This window comes from Bufo bufo, chromosome 2 (genome assembly GCF_905171765.1).
Source record: "Bufo bufo chromosome 2, aBufBuf1.1, whole genome shotgun sequence".
NCBI lineage: Eukaryota > Metazoa > Chordata > Amphibia > Anura > Bufonidae > Bufo > Bufo bufo.
In genome coordinates, this window is record NC_053390.1 from 176,830,853 (window position 1) to 176,851,724 (window position 20,872).

Sequence of the window (20,872 nt, forward strand, 5' to 3'; positions counted from 1 at the left end):
GGGAACAGCTGCTGATGGCAAATGGCTACAAATGAGTTTACTGTCCATTGAAGTCCTAGCGTAGACTACTACATAGTATATTCGGCCATGGCAATACATCCGCTATGGTGGTGTGTTCACGTGGCAAGAGATTAAACATACATACAAGCAGCAGTTCTATTTCCTTCTATGCATAAAGATCGAGCTTGTAGGGAGAGGGTTATAGAATTGTCAGAATCTTGTAGATGTCACTTAGAAAATGTGTCCAAGTGTTTTGCACTTTCAGTAGAGGTAGACGTGTTGTCAGCCTGGCGCAGCGGAGGATCTCCCGGTGGGCCCTCTGTCACACGAGCGCCTGCTAGTCGGCATCAGACAGGGCTACACAGTGACAACAAATGGTAGATGGCGGAATGTGCCGCTGAAAAGTCGCGCAACATTTTTTGTAATGATAGTAGTGTCGCAATGTAACAGATGACATACTGCGAAGCGACAGTCTAACAGAAATCTGATATGGATGGACTTTCTTGCAACAGCCATATTGCAGCATGTCACATTGCAACACTGTTGTGCGACTTTTCAGCAACAAGAAGTCGTGCGACACATATCTCCGTGTAGCCCTAGCCTAAGTTGCTTCTGTGTGTGTGACAGTGCTGCCCGGGAAAGTAACCTAAACCTAACCCTAGTTGGCTGAGCCTTAGCCGAGCAGTGCTAGGCTTCCTTTCACCTCCAGGACGTCATGCCGTCCGGTGGGCACACAGGCCAGAGCTGGATGTGACTGGAGCAGGGCAGTACATCAGAGGAGCTCAGCCTCAGGAGGGCACAAGGATATACATGGGGCACTTCACTGACATACCCCCTCCAGGACTCACACATACACTCTAATAGACAATAGTGCCCCCCCCCCCCAAGTAAGTGTATGAGTGGGGGAGGGCGCATGTAGTAGCATCTACTACATGATCTGTATGCAGAGAGTTAACATTCTGTTATCTGTGGTGTTACATAGGACTGCAGATGACTTCTACTACATTATCTGTATGCAGAGAGTTAACATTCTGTTATCTGTGGTGTTACATAGGACTGCAGATGACTTCTACTACATGATCTGTATGCAGAGAGTTAACATTCTGTTATCTGTGGTGTTACATAGGACTGCAGGTGACTTCTACTACATTATCTGTATGCAGAGCGTTATCATTGCATGTTATCTGTGCCCCCACTGATCATCACATTGAAGGGGCCATGGCTCTCTTGTAAGTTCTAATTCCCCTTCCTCCATGTACATATGGTTGTATCTCACAAGTTGCAGTGTTCGGTACAGCCGTCTTATGGAGGAGCCATTGTGTCTGAGTAAACAAGAAATGGGGGCAAGAATTGCAGGAATCGGGATCTCCTTTTACTGTGATGATTGATGGGGGACCTGGAGTTTAGAGCCTATGATCAGTATTGATGGCCTACAACAGGTATCAGCACACTTCGGCACTCCAAATGCAGTGAAACTACAACTCCCAGCATGCATACTTACTCGGCTGTTTTTGTAACTCCCACAGAAGTTAGGAGCACTCTGGGAGTTGTAGTTTCAGAACAGCTGGAGTGCCAAAGGTTGCTGATCCTCATCCTACAATATTGATGAACGGCAGTGCACAATACAGTTCGGTTTAGTGCAATGTTCGTATGTGTTAAGACCTGAAAAAAAGGAGATGTAAATAAGCGGCAGCAAAATCCAACCCAAATAATGCTGCTGATTTAAAAATCCGCGCTGTACGCAGCCGCTCCATTCAGTTATATGAAAGTTCCAGAGATCGCAGAGCTCTCTACTAATACTTTCACACTTGTGTTTGGGGCTCCGCTTGTGAGATCCGTTTGAAGGCTCTCACAAGCAGCCCCGAACTGATCCGTTCATCCCCAATGCATTCTGAATGGATAAGGATCCGTTCAGACTGCCTCAGTTTGGCTCCGTTCCGCCTCCATTCCGCTCTGGAGGCGGACACCAAAACGCAGCTTGCAGCGTTTTGTTGTCTGTCTGGCCGTGCGGAGCCAAACGGATCCGTCCTGACTTACAATGCAAGTCAATGGGGACGGATCCGTTTGACGTTGACACAATATGGTGCAATTGCAAACGGATCCGTCCCCCATTGACTTTCAATGTAAAGTCAGGAGTCCCTATTAATATACCATCGGCTCGGAGTTTTCTCCAATCCGATGGTATATTTTAACTTGAAGCGTCCCCATCACCATGGGAACGCCTCTTTGTTAGAATATACCATCGGATTTGAGTTAGATCGTGAAAACTCAGATCCGACAGTATATTCTAACACAGAGGCGTTCCCATAGTGATGGGGACGCTTCAAGTTAGAATATACTAAGAACTGTGGACATAACGGCCCCCTGCTGCCTGGCAGCACCTGATCTCTTACAGGGGGCTGTGATCCGCACAATTAACCCCTCAGGTGCCGCACCTGAGGGGTTAATTGTGTGGATCATAGCCCTTTGTAAGAGATCAGGTGCTGCCAGGCAGCAGCGGCCACCCTCCCTCCCTCCCCAGTTTTAAATTCATTGGTGGCCAGTGCAAGCTATCTTCCGAACTCTTACAATTGAATGGGGCATGGGGTTCTCATGATCAGTGGGGTTCCTCCTGATTTAATAGTTATAATCTATCCTAACTTTATATAACTAGAATACCCCTTTAAGCTAACAGGCAAAGTAGTTTTAGCGTCTCCGTTTCTGAGCTAACCATTTTTCACCTGTAGTAGTTTTCTCATTTGGATCCTAACTAGATTATTGGTGATATATATTTTGAAAGACAACTTGAGTACCTTTATAGTAAAGTGACTGCTTTATTTGTCCTCTTCTTCAGTCATGTGATGTTGGTACACAGGGTGGCAATCTGTTGGGAGGAAGGGACAGCAATGTAGCTGAAGTGGTACTCTGCTACCCCATAGCAGCCTTTTAGGTGTCCTGCGGTTCCACGAGCATCGGGCATTCTGTGCGGAGGGACTTGGCTAGTGTTAGGGCACAGTGTACATCGGTGCATAGTGTCCTGACTCTGGCCAACATCCACCTGGAGCAGTAAGTATTTTAGTCTTTTTTTATTTTGTCTGGCCAGATTTTTTTCTGCGTTCTGATAACATAGGCGTCTGGTGTCTGAATAAATGTAGGTGTTTGGTCTTGGGGTACAATGTAACACCACACAGTACCTGCTCACTAATGGGAAAAGCTGCCTGTCATGGATCTCCTGCCTCATAGCGCTGGTATTGCTCTGCAGTAATGAAGCTGTGCTTGAAAGTACTGCACGCTGCCAGCAAGACAGTGCTAACTGGTTCCCTTTGTGTTTTCTGTGCCCATGAGCATCCAATAGCTGATGACGTACGAATTATACAACCATGGGGGAAATTTATTATACACTGGATTTACGCTGGCAGAGGATGCACCTTATTTATGCCTCGTCCTGTATTGGGCACATCTTTCGGCACTCCTTGCCCCTAAAAAGAACTGAACAGCAGCCTGGAGCGGCCTTAGATTTCTGTATTTATGCTAAAAAACTTCCTGTAAATTATGATAAATGTGTCAGAGCCCCCCCCCTTTTGGAAAGTGGTAAGGAAGAAGCGCCACTTGGTGGTGGTCTAAAAAGTCACAAAGGAATGGAAGGAAGAATACATTTCCCCTACGTCCTTACTACATTATATTAGCAGCACTGTTCTGTATGTGCCGGAGAAAGTCTGCTAGGCCTATTAGATGAGAATGGTTTGTGGGGCACCTGCCTGACTTTTATGCTGTTTCTTTCATTATTCCTTTGCTTCCAATCGGTCGTCTTGATGGTTGAGCGCTCTGCAGCTGCTGCGTACTTCTTACTCAGCAGAGCAATTTCCTGTAGGCTTCTAATTTAAAGAAGTGAAACTGTGAGTGTACAATGTATTACCGTATTACTGTAGTCAGGGCGGTTGTGTAATATAGGGCGTAGTATAGGAAAAAAAATCAAGATAAGTGACACAATATATTTCCATTCATTGGAATAACAGCCGTATTAGCAATGCTTTTAATTTGAGCTAGAAAATGTCCTTTCCTGTTACAGCCACATTCTGTAAAGTACCTCTTTTCTTTCAGTATCATTTGAAGGATTTGCTGTGGAGACCAAGCTCTTCATATTAGGGCTTCTTACAAATGCTCTAGCCAGTGAAGGCTATTGTGCCCACTGGGAAGACTGTAAAAGAAGACGTGAAATGAGCTGTACATGTAAAAAGTGGTAGAATTAATGATGGAAGGTAGACTTTAAGGGTCCATTCACACGTCCGTTGTTTCTTTCCTGATCTGTTCCGTTTTTTGCGGAACAGATCTGGACCAGATCTGGACCCATTCATTTTCAATGGGTCCTGAAAAAAAACGGACAGTTCAATGTCTGATTTTTTTCAGGACCCATTGAAAATAAATGGGTCCAGATCTGTTCCGCAAAAAACGGAACAGATCAGGAAAGAAACAACGGACGTGTGAATGGACCCTAAGTGCCGTTGAGACCGCAGGAAGGCAATTTGACTTTTCTTGTGGCAAAAAATGAGAACTTTCAAAAACAGTAAAATCATAATCGTACATTTTACCTATTAAGATTTTAAAACTGAATTATAAGTAACTTAGGATATGTCCACATGCTGCAGATTTGTTGCAGGAATTCCTGCTACTGTTCTATTCATCTGAATAGAACTTGCAGAAATCCATGCACACGGAGCTGATTTTCAGTTGCAGACATTTCTGCAAAAAATCTGCCAAATGTGAATTCACCCTTAAAGGGAACCTGTCACCTCCCAAAACCATCCCAAGTTGCCAGCAGTACCTGCATGTAGCTCGCAGTGTGTTTCTGATGGTGCCTTTCTTCCTGAAGGCAGATGCAGCAAAAGTACTGAAAACTTTGTTTTATCCCCTGTCCGGCGTGCTTCTCCACACATGCTTGAAGTCAAGGAGGCGGCCACGGCCTCCTTGCTTCAAGTCAAGGTAACCACACTCCCTTCCCTGCCCCTTTGCTGGGACTGACAGCGCTTATGCACAATGTTCGGCTGCCTTTGCTGAACAGCCGGCTGTCCGTCACAAGGGAAGGGGCGTGGTTACTGTGACTTGAAGCAAGGAGGCCGCCGCCTCCTTGACATTAAGCATGTGTGGAGAAGCGCGCTGGGCAGGGGATAAAACTAAGTTTTCAGTACTTTTGCTGCATCTGCCTTCAGGAAGAAAGGCATCATCAGAAACACACTGCGGGCTACACGCAGGTACTGCTGGCGGCTTGGTATGGTTTTGGGAGGTGACAGGTTCCCTTTTAAAGGGGTTGTCTCATCTTGCCATTACTAAGACTAGATGAGACACGGTTCCAACCACCTCCCTGCCGGGAAACGGCAGAGTGCCGGAGCGCTCTACCGTTTCCCAGTCGGAACTGTGTCTCATCTTGTCTTAGTAGCGGCAAGATGAGACAACCCCTTTAAGGCGCATTTCGACGGCAGCAGATTTTTGGGAAGGAAGCGTTCCTTCCTGATACTAGACTGCTCGCTCAGTGGAGGAGAAGCACTGTATTTACATGCAGCGATCACCTCCACAGCATGCACTTGTCCCCATACAGCTGCACTGTTTCTGGGCAGCAGATCATGCTGTCTTAACAAGAAAAGATAATTTAGGGGCCTGCACAAATAACAGGATCACCTGATGAACGAGCATTTCGCTCTTTCATTGTGTGATCGGTTGCTTCTTTAGACGGGCAGTTTATCTGGAACGAGTGTTCGCAGGAATGTTCGTGGCCAATAATCTACTAGATTATCTGTCCGTCTGAATCCACCTTTAGGCTGGTTTCACACGGGCGTTGCGGATTGGGGCCGGATGCGTTCAGAGTGCGTTCATTGAAACTCGCACTATTTTGCAAGCAAGTTCAGCCAGTTTTGTCTGCGATTGCGTTTAGTTGTTCAGTTTTTTCCACGCGGGTGCAATGTGTTTTGATGCGTTTTTCACGCGCGTGATAGAAAACGGAATGTTTACAAACAACATCTCTTAGCAACCATCAGTGAAAAACGCATCGCACCCGCACTTGCTTGCAATATATAGAATATAGAACATGCTGCGATTTTCACGCAACGCAGAACTGATGCGTGAATAACAACGCTCATGTACACAGACCCATTGAAATGAATGGGTCAGGATTCAGTGCGGGTGCTATGCGTTCACGTCACGCATTGCACCCGCGCGGAAAACTCGCTCGTGTGAAAGGGACCTTACGGTTTCTGTATCCATTATAAATCGCATCATGTTGTGTTCCCCTGCTTTCAATACTCCATGTTTTGTTTTGTCCATGCAGCAGTTTAGCTCCACCCCCTGTGAGTCATGTGACCAACTGTATATCTGTGATCGGAGCTCCCACAATGCACCACTGTGCAGTAACTGGAATCTCGCAGAATTCTGAATTTACCACCCTGTCTATAGGGTTAATAAAAATAATGTAATTAACGAGTGGTGTTAGAAAATGATTCCCAAAGTTGCTTTTTTTATGTATAATATATCCCTTTAAGATGCCAGTAGCAGATTTCTGAGCACACTGGTTGCCACCTGGATTTGTGTAACTGAAAGACTCTCACAAGACGCTAGCATGTTTGTCATGTATATGGACCACAGCTCTGAGGCCTGACTACTGACTCCAGACTACACCCAAGGGTGTGAAGTGTTGGGTGTCAGCACTAGTACAAAGCAAGCATGATGATGTTAATGCTTTCTGAACAACCACTCCACATGTGATAAATCAATTATTTGTGTAGACTTTATACTGTGTAAGATTGTTGTGACATATCGCAACTCAGTAGGGTGCCCTTATAAAGCTGCCCACCAGCCAGAGCAATCTTCTACCTAGTCTGACCTGGCCAGATGACATTGCATTACAGCACTGGAGAACTTACTGTCCTCATTTCTATTTCTCCCCTTATGCGAGTCCCAGTTATAGCTGCAATAAAGGGGTTGTCCAAGTCTTTAATATGGATGACCTGTCCTCAGGATAGATCATTATCAGTGACGGTCTGACTCCTGGCACCCCCACCAGCTGTTTGAAGAGGCCGCGACGCTCTAGTGAGTGCCACAGCCTCTTCCTAGGCCATTGGCGTCATGTTTATCGGTCACTGTCCTATGTGCAGCTTAGTCCCATTCAAGTGAATGTGGCTGAGCTGCAATACTAAAGACAGCCACTATTTAAAGGATGGCGCTGTGCTTAGTAAACTGCAAGAAGGCCATGGCGCTCACCAGAGTGCCGCAGCCTCTCAAAACGGCTGATTGGCTGGGTCCTGGGTGTCGGAGCCCCCTGATCAGATGCTGATGACCTATCCTGAGGAGAAGTCATCAGTGTAAAACACTGAAAACCCCTTTAACCTCTGGCAAGCAACAGGTACCTGTTTTTATCTCTGCTTTTGAGATGTCCAAAACGGCATCTCTAGTGCTAATAGAAGCAGGGCCCAGGTCAGGGCTATGATCAGAGGACACTTTTCATAAAGAGGATGGATTACAGCATTAATACTGGAGTGGGAGGTAGAAGATGATCTCAGGGGAATTTAGTCTTTTGGAGGGATCTTTGTAACTCATACATTGGGTTACCACATAGTACGGTATGTATGGTATAATAAGGGTCACTTACCTCTAAAGGCAACAACAAAACAAAAAGCCCTCTTTAGTTGTATTCACATGGGGCAGTTTTTTCCCCAAGCCAATGTACTGTTATGCCAAACTAGGTTTTTCTGCGGTTTTCTGCAACTATAAATTTCTTGTCTCTGATTTTTAGCAAACGCATGCGATCTGTATTTTTTTGCATATTGCACGCGGACTCATTCATTTCTGTGGGTCTGCAGAAACCTTGGACAGCACACAGAAGTCATCTGTGTGCGTCCGCACGTGTGGCCGAGCCGCAAATGAAAGAACATGTCCATTTTGCGGACAAGAATAGGCGTTTTTTTTTACAAAAAGTGCGGGATGCACACTGACCACATCCATATTTTGCGGATTGGCAAATTGCATATGGTCGTGTAAATGCCTCTTTGTGATCAGTTTATAAAGGGAGGCACAATCTGAAGTATTAGTAAGATAGAAAGTTACTTATATCACTAACTTACAGTATCTGTGTTTGTTTCCGGATGACACTTCCGGGGTTAACAGTACTAATGCTGATCTGCACCTCGCACACACAAGGCGCTCATGCCTGTGTTTTATGTCCATAATGACCTTTTACTCTATTATGTGTAAATAAGAACTGCTCGCCCATCCTTCATAGGGACAGCAGGCAAAACGCCAGCTTGGAAAATTGGTCTGCCACCTGCAGGTTGGCAACGGGAATATTGAAGAATTGACATATTGTCTTCTTTGGCTATTCAATTGATATTTGCAGATTTTGCTCAGTCAGTGTGTGTGGGGGGGGGGGGGGGGGGGGCAGTCGGGTTTCATCAGGGAATGTGAGAGTTGAAGGAATTCGCTGGAGCTGAGGGATATCGGTGTCCGGCAGTCATTTTATCTCAAGTTCCTACAGCAATAACATGCATAACCACACTGAACCTTCATGTCTATGGAGGCCTCAGCTGGTTGCTGGTTGATCATGTGCACCACTGTTGGAGTTAATCATTTAAAAGCAATCTTTTTTTTCTAATGAATTAAAATTAAGACACAAAACATATAAAAGGTTTGAAAAAAAAAAACACAGTGAATGAGAACAAAATGCAGCAAATCTGCCTTAGAAAGGTTGTTGGGCTCCATGATATTGATGACCTACCCTCAGGATAGGTCATCAGTATCAGATTGGTTGGGGTCCGACTCCTGGCACTGTCTGAAGGGGCTGTGGTGCTCATGTGAGCTCAGCGTCCTCTTCAGTGTTTACCTGCATGTTGTCTAGATTGTATCCGCAGGGCAGTGTAAATACATTTGTTCCGTCTGTTCAATGGAAGCTGTGAGTCCAGTGCACCAACGCTACAATCTACACTGTGTCCTGGCAAACATTGGAGAGGATGCTGCGCCCCCCACCCAAGACGGGCTCAGATGGTTTTGTACAAAATGCATTGGCCAAGCATCTCACTTTACAAAAATGATGGTGCTAATGCTACACTTATTTGTAATCATTATTTTTGTGACTATGGCATTGTTGTACTTTATCTGATTTGCAGGGTGCTGCTGCATTGTCTCTTTTTTTCCCCACCCAAGGGCCGCTGCCCCTTCAAACAGTTGAGTGTTGGGGGTCGGACCCCCTCCTGAGGATAGGTCATCAATATCGTGAAAACAGACAACCCTGTGACAACAAGTGTTACTATAGGATGTGGAGAGACACCGGCAGCACGCTTGGCGGTACAGTTAGAGGCCTTGTGCAGCCTTCCTATTGTGATTAATGCAGGTCATGGCATCGTATGAAGTTGTAGTGACACTTGACTGTATTCACAACGTTATATGAAGTGGCCGGACAGTTCTTGTGTTAAAAAAAGAATCAAATCGAAACAAGAACATAATGAGGGAAGTGCCGTGGAGTGCCGCGAGTTTTGCAGGATTGTGATCAGTGTACTTGAGACTTTTATTGACCTTGACTTTCATGCTGGCTCCTGCACGACTTCACATACCTGAAGTTTATCACACGTTTCTCTGACAGCAGTCTTCATCTGCATATGATTCTTAAGGGGTTGTCCGTGGTATAGGAAAACGTACTCGCCCAGTGTCCCCACAGGCTGCACTGGTGATTTATATGACACGTGACAGCTGCAGAGAACCCCTTTACACTGCTATGAGACATACTGTAACTGATGTTGGCCGGAGGATGGATACACTATACATACACATACAGTATCTGTCTAGAATGAACTATGACAGTATTATTTGTTGAACTGTGGCTTATGGATGACCTTTATTAATATTCAGCTGATCCTTTAGATTAATCTAGAACTCTGCACTGACTCAAGTGTTACATCAACATCTAGTGGAATATTGCTATGATATGCTGATCAGGGGGTCCGACCATGGAGGCACATCACTCTTTGCAGTGCCACTCTTGTCTGATATTGTGCCTAGTATTGCAGCATAGTCTCATGGTGAACCACATCATGGCTACAAAATATTAAATAAAAAAACATGTAAAAGCAATTCTGGAGCATCTACTTTATGGCTTTATGTTCACTTCCTCTATTATTCCTACTATAGTTTTATAAACTACCAACTGAATGTTAGCATTCCCCTTCTGCATTCTGACACTGGCAGCACTAATTGGATAGTGTCAGACAGTGCAGGGACGCACCCCTAACAGGTAACACCCAGTGGAACATTTAGTAGGAATACTAGAGAAATGACAAAACTTAGTGCTGTAAGGAAAGATGCTCCAAAATGTTAACTTAATGTAGAATATAATTTTCTAAAACAGATATGTTGGGGGTGGTGACAAGCCTTCTTTAAGAATCGCCTTTTGGTAATATTGTATTTAGGTTAAAGGGATCCGGTCACCTCTACCATGCTGCCCTCACTGAAGACAGCATAGTGTAGTGATAAACCCGCTGATATCAGTGGTCTGTCACTTCTTTGATGGCATTCAGCAGTGTACCGACATGTTGAAACCACGCACCAGCACTGCGAGGAAGCAAAGCCTGATGAGACTCTGCTCCCACCCTCCCCTGTCTCCAAATGATGACTGACAGGTTTCTTTCCTATGTACAACCAGAAAAAACAACCTGGAGGGTCGAGGGCAGCAAACCCCATTGAACTCCTCTTCCTCACAGCACTGGTGCACCCTGCGGGGTTCAGCATTTCGGTACTCTAAGGGTGCTTGCACATGTTACGTATTATGTGCATTTTTTGTGTGGATTTGGTGCAGTAAAAAAACGCTGCATAAAACAGTTACCAGCAAAGTGTATGAGGTTAGACGAATCTCATATACACTTTGCTTTTTCTTCTGTGCGGAAATGGACCTGCTGTGTAGATTTTGAAATCCGCAGCAATTTATTTCTGTCTGGATTTCATCCTTTGCAATGTAAGGGTGAGATCTGCTACACAATTGCATCAAATCCACACCAAAAACTGCAAGTAACACAAGCAGTTTTTGGTGCCGAAATGCAGACATCCGAGTGAAAAACCACATGGATTTTCTGTCTTGAAACCCACACCCATTTGCAGGTACCATAAAAGTCCTGACTGCCCTTTACAGAGGTGACATACCACTGAAATCAGCAGGTCTGTCACCACACTATGGTGCCTTCAGTGAGGTCAGTAAAGTGTAGGTGTCAGGTTCCCGTTAAATGTTTTGAAAATGCCATACTTTCCTAAAACTGACACGACAGATGTAATAATACAATTTTGTTCTGTATCTCTTCCAGTGGCGACAGATCTTTTCAGTTCCAAATATCTGGCTGTCCAGGCCCAGAAGAAAATTCTTGGCAAGATGGCGTCTTCTAAATACATAGCAACATCTTTGATTGATGACACCAGTGGCGAAGTGTTGGATGAGCTCTACCAAGCAACTAGAGAGTTCACCCAAAGCAAAAAAGACTCTGAGAAAATTATCAAGAACCTCATCAAGATAGTAATAAAGCTGGCTGTCCTGTACAGAAATAATCAGTTCAACCAGGATGAGATTGCACTCATGGAAAAGTTGAAGAGGAAAGTCCACCAAATGGCCATGACCGTGGTCAGCTTTTATCAAGTGGAATATACATTTGACCGCAACGTGCTCTCAAAATTGTTGAATGAATGTCGGGAGCTTCTTCATCAAGTCACTCAGCGTCATCTCACAGCAAAGTCTCACGGACGTATCAACAACGTGTTTGATCATTTCTCAAATTGCGAGTTCTTGGCAGCTCTGTACAACCCATTTGGACCTTACAAAATCCATCTTCAGAGACTTTGCGAAGGTGTGAACAAAATGTTAGATGATGACAATATCTAATGATGGAACGTTGAGGTGTTTGAAGATAAAAGCTGAAAACATTCAATTATGGAGCAAATGGCTACCAAGGAGTAAGAGACCATTCATTAAATGGCATTTTATCTGCTGAGGGTAACACTGGAACCAGGTTGTCATGTCATACAGTGCCGCTTGCTGGTTCTTGCTGGAGAGTTGTTACTAAGCAGTGATTATATGCAGTAAGTTTCCTGAGAGACCTGTAAGTGGAAAACACCTTGTATGCGGTGGATTACACAGAAATGGGAATTTTACAAAGAATTTCTGCAGATGAAAAGTTGGGGGGGGGGGGGGGGGTTGCTATTTATGGCCTTGAAGAAAGATCCTTTAGTATGAAAGGCGGACGTGTGTTTCCCTGCAGTGTATTATACATATGCCCTGAACCTTTATGCATTATTTCCTGATCAGTGACAAGGCAGCTTCTTTTTGTTTTTGCTTCTGTTCTCCAACCTTTGTAGGTACTATATTCATACGGATCTGCCATGGGAGTGCACTGCTTTTTATAGATCATCGTTGATACCAGTATCCATATTGTGAAAGGTTCTTCATTTGTGAGTGTAGACAGCAGAATTGCACTTTCTTAATGTCCTCATAAAACTGTCTTATGAAAAAAAATAAAAAATCTATCCATCAGAGGTTGAAATGATTTTATTTTTTTTATTTTACCACCCACACACGGCTTATGTACACTTTACATTTTTTCCATTAAAACTGAATCTGAGTCGATTGAAACATTGAGGACAAATTGCATCACTTTTTAGTCCATTAGACCCAGCCCTGGAGGGAATTTATCATGAAGGGAATTTTTGAAATCCGTTTTTTGCTTTAGTCTGTATTGGACTACTTTATGTCAAATTTATCAAATGTCTCAAGTTACTTATCCTTAAACCTAACACTTCTGTCTAGAAAAAAATGCTTCCGTTTTCCTATTCCACCCTCCTCCTGGAGTGAGAGTACAACTTTTAAAAAAAATTCTCAATGATAAAAATGGAGTAAAACTCATTAAAAAAATCTATCTAAATGCAATTTTCCACCCACATTTCAAAACTGGAGTGACTGGTGTAAAATTGCAAAAAGTTGCTAAATTTTGGCTATGTGGCTTTTTGAAGCCAGAATTCTGAAGTGAAGGAATGAAAATTCAGGGTCATACTCTTTAAATACTGGCCAGGTTTTCATAAGAAGTAATAAGCACATGTTGGTTTAGTAGATTCAGTGGTCCATATCAACTGTTATCAATTATTTTTTTTTGGTTTTGTTAGGAAATGGGTCCTTTTAATTAAAATTCGTAATTGTCATCTGCTTACCATACACTGTTTTACCAGCCAGTGATGAAGAAAAGTTCAAACAGGGACATCAAGGTCACTTTGATACTTTGGAGAGAGTTCAGAGAAGAGCTACTAAACTAGTACATGGATTGCAGGACAAAACTTACCAGGAAAGATTAAAGGACCTTAACATGTATAGCTTGGAAGAAAAACGAGACACAGGGGATATGATAGAAACTTTTAAATACATAAAGGGAATCAACAAGGTTAAAGAGGAGAGAATATTTAAAAGAAGAAAAACTGCTACAAGACATCGGACATAGTTTTAAATTAGAGGGGCAAAGGTTTAAAAGTAATATCAGGAAGTATTACTTTACTGGGAGAGTAGTGGATGCATGGAATAGCCTTCCTGCAGAAGTGGTAGCTGCAAATTCAGTGAAGGAGTTTAAGCATGCATGAGATAGGCATAAGGCCATCCTTCATATAAGATAGGGCCAGGGGCTAGCCATAGTATTCAGTATATTGGGCAGACTAGATGGGCCAAATGGTTGGCAGACAGTAATGTTCAATGTTTTTTACTTTTTTTGTTTTTCATTGCTTGTCCTGTAGACACCTACATCCAATATGAAAAGGCTGAAAAATGTAAGAAAAATGAAGCAAAAATTAAAAAACATCAATGGACTTTTAGCTGCTAACGCCATTAGATAATGGAGGTCATTTATCAAGACCTGACGTTGAGATCTCCCTGTGCCGATAGCCCCGCCCACACCGTGAAGCCTCCAAATTTAGGCACAATGCGGTTTAAAAAGTCGCAAACTATTATATATATTTTTTAACTACAGAAATCTGGTGTGGGGCCATTGCAAATGACCCCCAATGAGTTGGTTTTCATAAAATCTTTCAAAGAGATATGAAAAAACTGCAGTGGTTTGTTTGAAGATCCTGCAGCTGTGTTTATTGTGTCTCCTCCAGGCACAATATATGGAGTTGGGCAGATTTTTACACATATGCAATTACGCAGATGCCAAAAATAAATGTATGATGTATTTCCCCTTTTGGATAGAAATATTGGAATGATAATCTGCACCAGATCATGTAGCTGTAGCAGGCTTCTTATTAACAAATGGCAGTCAACAGCTTTGTAGATACACTATTCACAAAAACTTAGGCCTATTTGGCTAGTGGGTGCAATTTCAGGATGAACCTAAAATGTACTATAACCTTTACAGTGGAATTTATCCCCTTAGGCCGAGTTCACACGGGCGTTGCGGGAACATGCGCGATTTTTCCGCGCGAGTGCAAAACATTGTAATGCGTTTTGCACTCGCGTGAGAAAAATCGCGCATGTTTGGTACCCAAACCCGAACTTCTTCACAGAAGTTCGGGCTTGGGATCGGTGTTCTGTAGATTGTATTATTTTCCCTTATAACATGGTTATAAGGGCAAATAATAGCATTCTGAATACAGAATGCATAGTAAAATAGGGCTGGAGGGGTTAAAAAATAAATAAAAAATAATTAAACTCACCTTAATCCACTTGATCGCGGAGCCTGGCTTCTCCTTCTATCTCCTTTGCTTATTGCAGGAAAAGGACCTGTGGTGACGTCACTCCGGTCATCACATGATCCATCACCATGGTAAAAGATCATGTGATGGATCATGTGATGACCGGAGTGACGTCACCACAGGTCCTGTTGCTCCACACAGCTAAGATGAAGACAGAAGGAGATGCCGGCTCCGCAATCAAGTGGATTAAGGTGAGTTTAATTATTTATTTATTTTTTTAACCCCTCCAGCCCTATTTTACTATGCATTCTGTATTCAGAATGCTATTATTTTCCCTTATAACCATGTTATAAGGGAAAATAATAATGATCGGGTCTCAATCCCGATCGTCTCCTAGCAACCGTGCGTGAAAATTGCACCGCATCCGCACTTGCTTGCGGATGCTTGCAATTTTCACGCAGCCCCATTCACTTCTATGGGGCCTGCGTTGCGTGGAAAACGCACAATATAGAGCATGCTGCGATTTTCACGCAACGCATAAGTGATGCGTGAAAATCACAGCTCATGTGCACAGCCCCATAGAAATGAATGGGTCCAGATTCAGTGCGGGTGCAATGCGTTCACCTCCCGCATTGCACCCACGCGGAATACTTGCCCGTGTGAACTCAGCCTTAAGGACTCGGCCCCATTTCACCTTCTGGACTGACCAGTGTCACTTTAAGTGCTGATTGTTCTGTCCCCACATGAAGGCGAATGAAGGTGTAACTGATAATGGCTTTGTGACTGTCCTACCTTCGTATCCAAGCAGTGGAGCAGACCGGACCGGCAGATGCTCAGGTTAGATGGATCCAGACGTAGACATGAGGATGCAATCAAACGTGGGTTTATTTGATCCAGAGCAGTGACATACAGTGATGGAATACAGTAGATGCTGTCATGTGGATGTCTTTTCTGAGGCTAACTGCTGAGGCTACTGCTGGTCAAAAACTGATGCCTTCACAAGCCAAGGTGTGTGTCTCCAGTTACAAAGGAATGCAGCACTGAAAAAGGCTACAGGAAGTGACCAGGCCAAGGCTGCAAAAACCACGCCCAGAGATAAAACTTTATAGACAACGAACGAGGCGTGCAGCATACAAATTCCGGCCAGCAGATGGCAGCAGAGAACAATAGACTTAAACAACATAGGTAAAACAAGAAATAATACAGTGCAGAAATTCAATATGAAAGGAACAGCACACTCCCCGTCTGAAATTCACTTAGGGGATTTCACTATGACGAATGTCCATGAAATATAAACAACCTGTAAAAAGAAAAACATGTTAGAATGCAAACATAGATTTTGTCCTGTTTTCCAACTTGGAATGGAGAAGATCTGCGAAACTTGATACAGTCCTGTTCACCCAGCAGGGACGTTCTCGATGGGCAATATTAAAATGAGTTTGTTGATTGGTCTTGAGAGAGTTTTAAGCTCGCCTTTCCTGAAGATCTTCAACTCCACCTTTCTGACCTTGCCATCCTTGCTAGGGAAAACCTTTGAAATTAGTCCGCTAGGCCAGTCAATCCTTTCGGTTTGTTGCTCTTTCATCAATACAAGGTCTCCTTCCTTCAAGTTTGGTTTGTTGTGTTGCCATTTTCTTCTTCCTTGAAGAATACTGAGGTACTCCTTTCGCCACCTGTTCCAGAAGTAATCTGCTAGATATTGTACACGCTTCCAGTGTTTTTGGTAGATGTCAGCATGAGTAAATTCTCCACTAGGTATTAGCGTATTCTCAGTTTTTTGGGTAAGCAGAATAGCCGGAGTCAGTATGGCTGGTGTTTCAGGATCCATAGACACTGGCACAAGGGGTCTTGAGTTGATAATGGCTGAAACTTCAGCGAGAAGGGTGACTAGAGTCTCATGTGTGAGTCTTGACGAATTTACATCCATCAGCATAGAATTTAAGATGTTGCGTGAGATGCCGATCATTCTCTCCCAGGAGCCTCCCATGTGGGAACTATGAGGAGGATTGAAAATCCAGGTGCAACCTTTTTCCGCCAACTGATCTTGAATGGACTTGGTGTCGATGTTAAGTTCTCTACAAGCTCCGATGAAGTTGCTTCCCTGGTCAGACCTCAATTGTTTAACTGGTCCTCTGATTGCGAAGAACCGTCTTAAGGCATTGATAAGGCTGGATGTGTCCATAGATTCTATCACCTCTATGTGAACTGCTCGCACACTCATGCAAGTAAATAGTACAGCCCAACGCTTACTGTTTGCGTGACCGCCGCGGGTCCTGCGTGCGGACACCATCCATGGCCCAAAGACATCTAGGCCAACATAGGTGAAAGGCGGCTCTGTGCATAGTCTATCCGCAGGCAAGTCGGCCATTTGTTGGTGTAGTTGTTTTCCTCTTGCTTTACGACAGTGCACACATTCATGCAGTACTTGGGCCACACGTTTTTTCATACCTATAATCCAAAGGCCAGCAGACCGTATTTTGCCCTCAGTAATTTGCCTGCCTTGGTGTTCGGCCCTTTCGTGGTAGTGTCGGATTAGCAAGACGGTGATATGATGTTTGCTGGGAATGATGAGAGGATTTTGTTCTGCAATTCCCAGGTGGGCTTGATTCAAACGACCACCAACTCTTAGCAAGCCAAAACTGTTGATAACTGGATTTAAGTTGGCAAGAGGGCTTTTTAAAGGAATCTGCTGTTTGTTGTGCAAGCACTTCCATTCTATGTTGAAATTTTCTTGCTGGACGTGACGTATTATGAGGTACTCACTATGAGAGATGTTCTCAGCAGAGAAGGGTTTATGACAGGCATGCCAACCATGACAATCTTTATCTTGGTGAGTATTATGATAACATCTTGCAATGTGCACTAACCTTGCAATAGTTCTGACGAGTCTCATCCAGCTGGAGAAACGTTCAAAGCGCTGACAACCGAAGCTGGCGGTCTGCTTTGTTCCAGTGACTAGTGCACTAACTTCAGCGCGGATTTCTGGATCATTATCCGGATCCTGGATGCTGAAAACTTCCTGTACACATTCGTCCGCCTCTTCAAGCAGAAACTCTGGACCTGTAAGCCAAGTAGAGTTAATAAAGGAACCTATAGACATAGGCCTAGTGGCGTGATCTGCTGGATTAAGTTTGGATGGTACATAGTGCCATTGCTCAGGTTTGGAGGACCTCCTGATTCTCTCTATGCGGTTACTAACGTACACATAGAATCGCTTGGTCCGATTGTGGATGTAACCTAAAACGACCTGTCGGTGTAATACTGGACTTCAGCTATGTCGACACCCAGTTCTTGTTGTATGAAATCCGCAATCTCCACTGCCAACACAGTCCCACAGAGTTCCAGTCTGGGAATAGTATGATCGGGCTTGGGGGCTAACTTAGCCTTACCAAAGATGAATCCAACGTGATTTTGGTTGTTGGGTTCTGTGACTTTCAGATAGGCAACCGCTGCGATGGCCTCCGTGGAGGCGTCCGAGAACACGTGGAGTTCTTTCTTTATGCTAGAGGAAAGTGAAGTTTTAATATAGCATCTCTGGATGTGGATCTCATCCAAGGCACACAAAGATCGCTTCCAGGCTTCCCATTTTTGCTCTTTCTCGGAGGGAAGTGGGGTATCCCAATCCTTGACTGTTTCAGAAAACTGTCTCAGTAGAGATTTACCTTGTATGGTAATGGGCGCTACAAATCCCAGCGGATCAAATAGGCTGTTTACCACTGATAGGACGCCTCGCTTTGTGAATGGCTTGTCTGCACAACTTATCTGAAAACCGAAGGAGTCAGCCGAGAGATCCCATCTGAGGCCCAAGCTCCTCTGCACAGGTGGACTGTCCAGTCCCAAGTTAATGTCCTTGAATCCTGGTGCATGATCGCCTGATTCGAAGGCCCTCATAACGGCCAGGCTGTTTGAAGCAATTTTGTGTAGTCTAAGTTTAGCTTGGTACAACATACTTTGAGTCCTTTTGAGCAGATCGATAGCCGCTTCTTCAGTCGGTAGTGATTTGATTCCATCGTCTACGTAGAAGTCCTTTTCTACAAAGTCTCTGGCGTCTTTACCGTACTCGGATTCTCCCTCTAATGCAGTTCGCCGAAGGCCGTAAGTTGCCACGGCAGGTGAAGGGCTGTTTCCAAATACGTGTACCCTCATACGATATTCTGCCATCTCTGCGTTGGTGTCGTTATTCTTGTACCACAGAAACCTGAGGAAATTCCGGTGGTCCTCTCTGACTACGAAACAGTGGAACATCTGTTCAATGTCGGCGGTGATGGCAACAAGCTCTTTTCTGAACCTCATCAGCACTCCAACTAGGTTATTCGTCAGATTAGGACCTGTGAGAAGGACATCATTAAGCGATACACCTTGATGTTTGGCACTTGAGTCGAAAACAACCCTAATTTGATTAGGTTTCCGTGGGTGATACACTCCAAATGAAGGCAAGTACCAGCACTCGTCGTTCTTCCCTAAGGATGGAGCTGGTTCTGCATGGTTGTTGCAGAATATTTTGTCGATAAAGGCAACGATGTGTTCTCTCATCTCAGGCTTACTGTTCATGGTACGCTGAAGAGAGTTAAATCTAGACAGAGCTTGTTCCCTATTGTTCGGGAGTCTCACCCTGGTAGCTCGGAAGGGTAATGGAGAAACCCAGTGATTGGTTTCGTCTTTAAGGAACTCATTGTCCATTATCTTGATAAATTCTCTGTCCTCTACTGACAAAGCTACTTTATCATCGTCCTTGCTTGTGTGAAAGACTAATCTTCCCAAGTTGTCAGCAAAGGGAGGAATGTCGTCAGGTGGTTGTATGAGGTCTGGAGGCTTCTCTTTCACCTCATAGTGATGAGGGCAAGGCTTAATGCAAGTTGTGCGTCCATCTCCACGCACGTACGTTTTGAATGAGCGGATTTTTGGTTGATCCAAGCATACATTTCCTATGACTACCCATCCCAAGTCCAGTCTCTGGGCATATGGTGCATAGTCGGGACCATTACACTGTTGACGCACCTTGTGTACCCTTAGATTGTCTCTGCCAAGCAGGAGTAGAATCTCAGCGTTGTTGTCCATAGGTGGGATAACGTTGGATAGGTGCCTTAGGTGTGGATGGTGAAATGCAGCTTCCGGGGTAGGAATCTCATCCCTATGGTTGGGTATTTGATCGCATTTGATCAGAGTCGGTAGAGGTATTTCCGTATTTCCACTGACGGAACAAGCGATGAATCCTTGTGCCCTCCTGCCGCTAGTCTCTATGCGGCCCGAGCAGGTGTTTAAGATGTAGGGTTCTGACGGTCCCTTTATACCAAAGGCTTCAAAGAATTTAGGTCCTGCTAGGGAGCGGTTGCTTTGGTCGTCAATGATGGCATACATTTTTACTGCCTTTTCTGGTAGCCCCTCCGGGTAGACCTTGATTAGGCATATGCGGGCACAACATTTCTCACTCTGGCCCTCCCCACATACGTCCGAGCATGAGCAGGAAACAGCAGTGGCTGTGTTAGCGTGGTTCTGGGGCTCCCCGCCATGACTTTGAGCAGGACTGGTGGTGACAGCAGCAGGTGAGTCCCTTGTGAGTGTAGTTGGGTGCATAGCTGAGGCATGTCTATCACTATGACACTCCTCACACTTGATAATGGATTTACAGTCCTTAGCCATGTGCTCCAATGAGGCGCAGCACCTGAAACATACCCCAAGCTCGGTGAGGACTTTCTTGCGCTCCTGTATGGTTTTGGATCTAAATCCTCTGCATTTGTTCAGTGAGTGTGGTTTTTTATGAATGGGACATTCACGATTGAAGGCCTTGTCTCCTGATGAGGTAGTGTACTGTCTACCAGTGGGTACTGCAGATGATGGTAGGTTAGTCTTTCTAACATTCACGCTGCTCTTAAAGTCTCTGTGTTTATGCACAATACTTTCATACCTTGATGATGGTGTCACTGAAGCTGTAGTATTGAACTCCAGGAAGTCGAGGCTGGGGTCATTCCTCATCTGGGACTGTTCATCGATGAACCTACAGAAATGAATAAATGGGGGAAAAGTGACGTCATGCACTCTTTTGTACCTTGAGACTGATGCCGCCCACTTCTCTTGCAGGCTGTATGGTAACTTCACGACAATTGGGTTCACCCCATGGGCTGTATCTAGGTAGCACAGCCCAGACAGACGAGGGTCTCTTTTGGCAAGCTCCAGTTCCATGAGCAAATCACTTAGATCCTGAAGCTTGTGG

At 44.4% G+C, this 20,872-nt stretch overlaps 1 protein-coding gene across 3 annotated transcripts in view; it reads left to right on the forward strand.

The window, feature by feature from the left end:
- The window catches only part of TNFAIP8 (TNF alpha induced protein 8), a 112,719-nt gene extending 100,196 nt beyond the window's left edge, over positions 1-12,523 (forward strand). For all 3 annotated transcript variants that reach the window (XM_040421674.1, XM_040421675.1, XM_040421673.1), the window contains one exon: positions 11,307-12,523. In XM_040421674.1, the coding sequence (XP_040277608.1) occupies positions 11,307-11,875 (569 nt within the window). In that variant the 3' untranslated portion in view covers positions 11,876-12,523. The remainder of the gene's footprint in view (positions 1-11,306) is intronic.
- Positions 12,524-20,872: the final 8,349 nt, after the last annotated feature.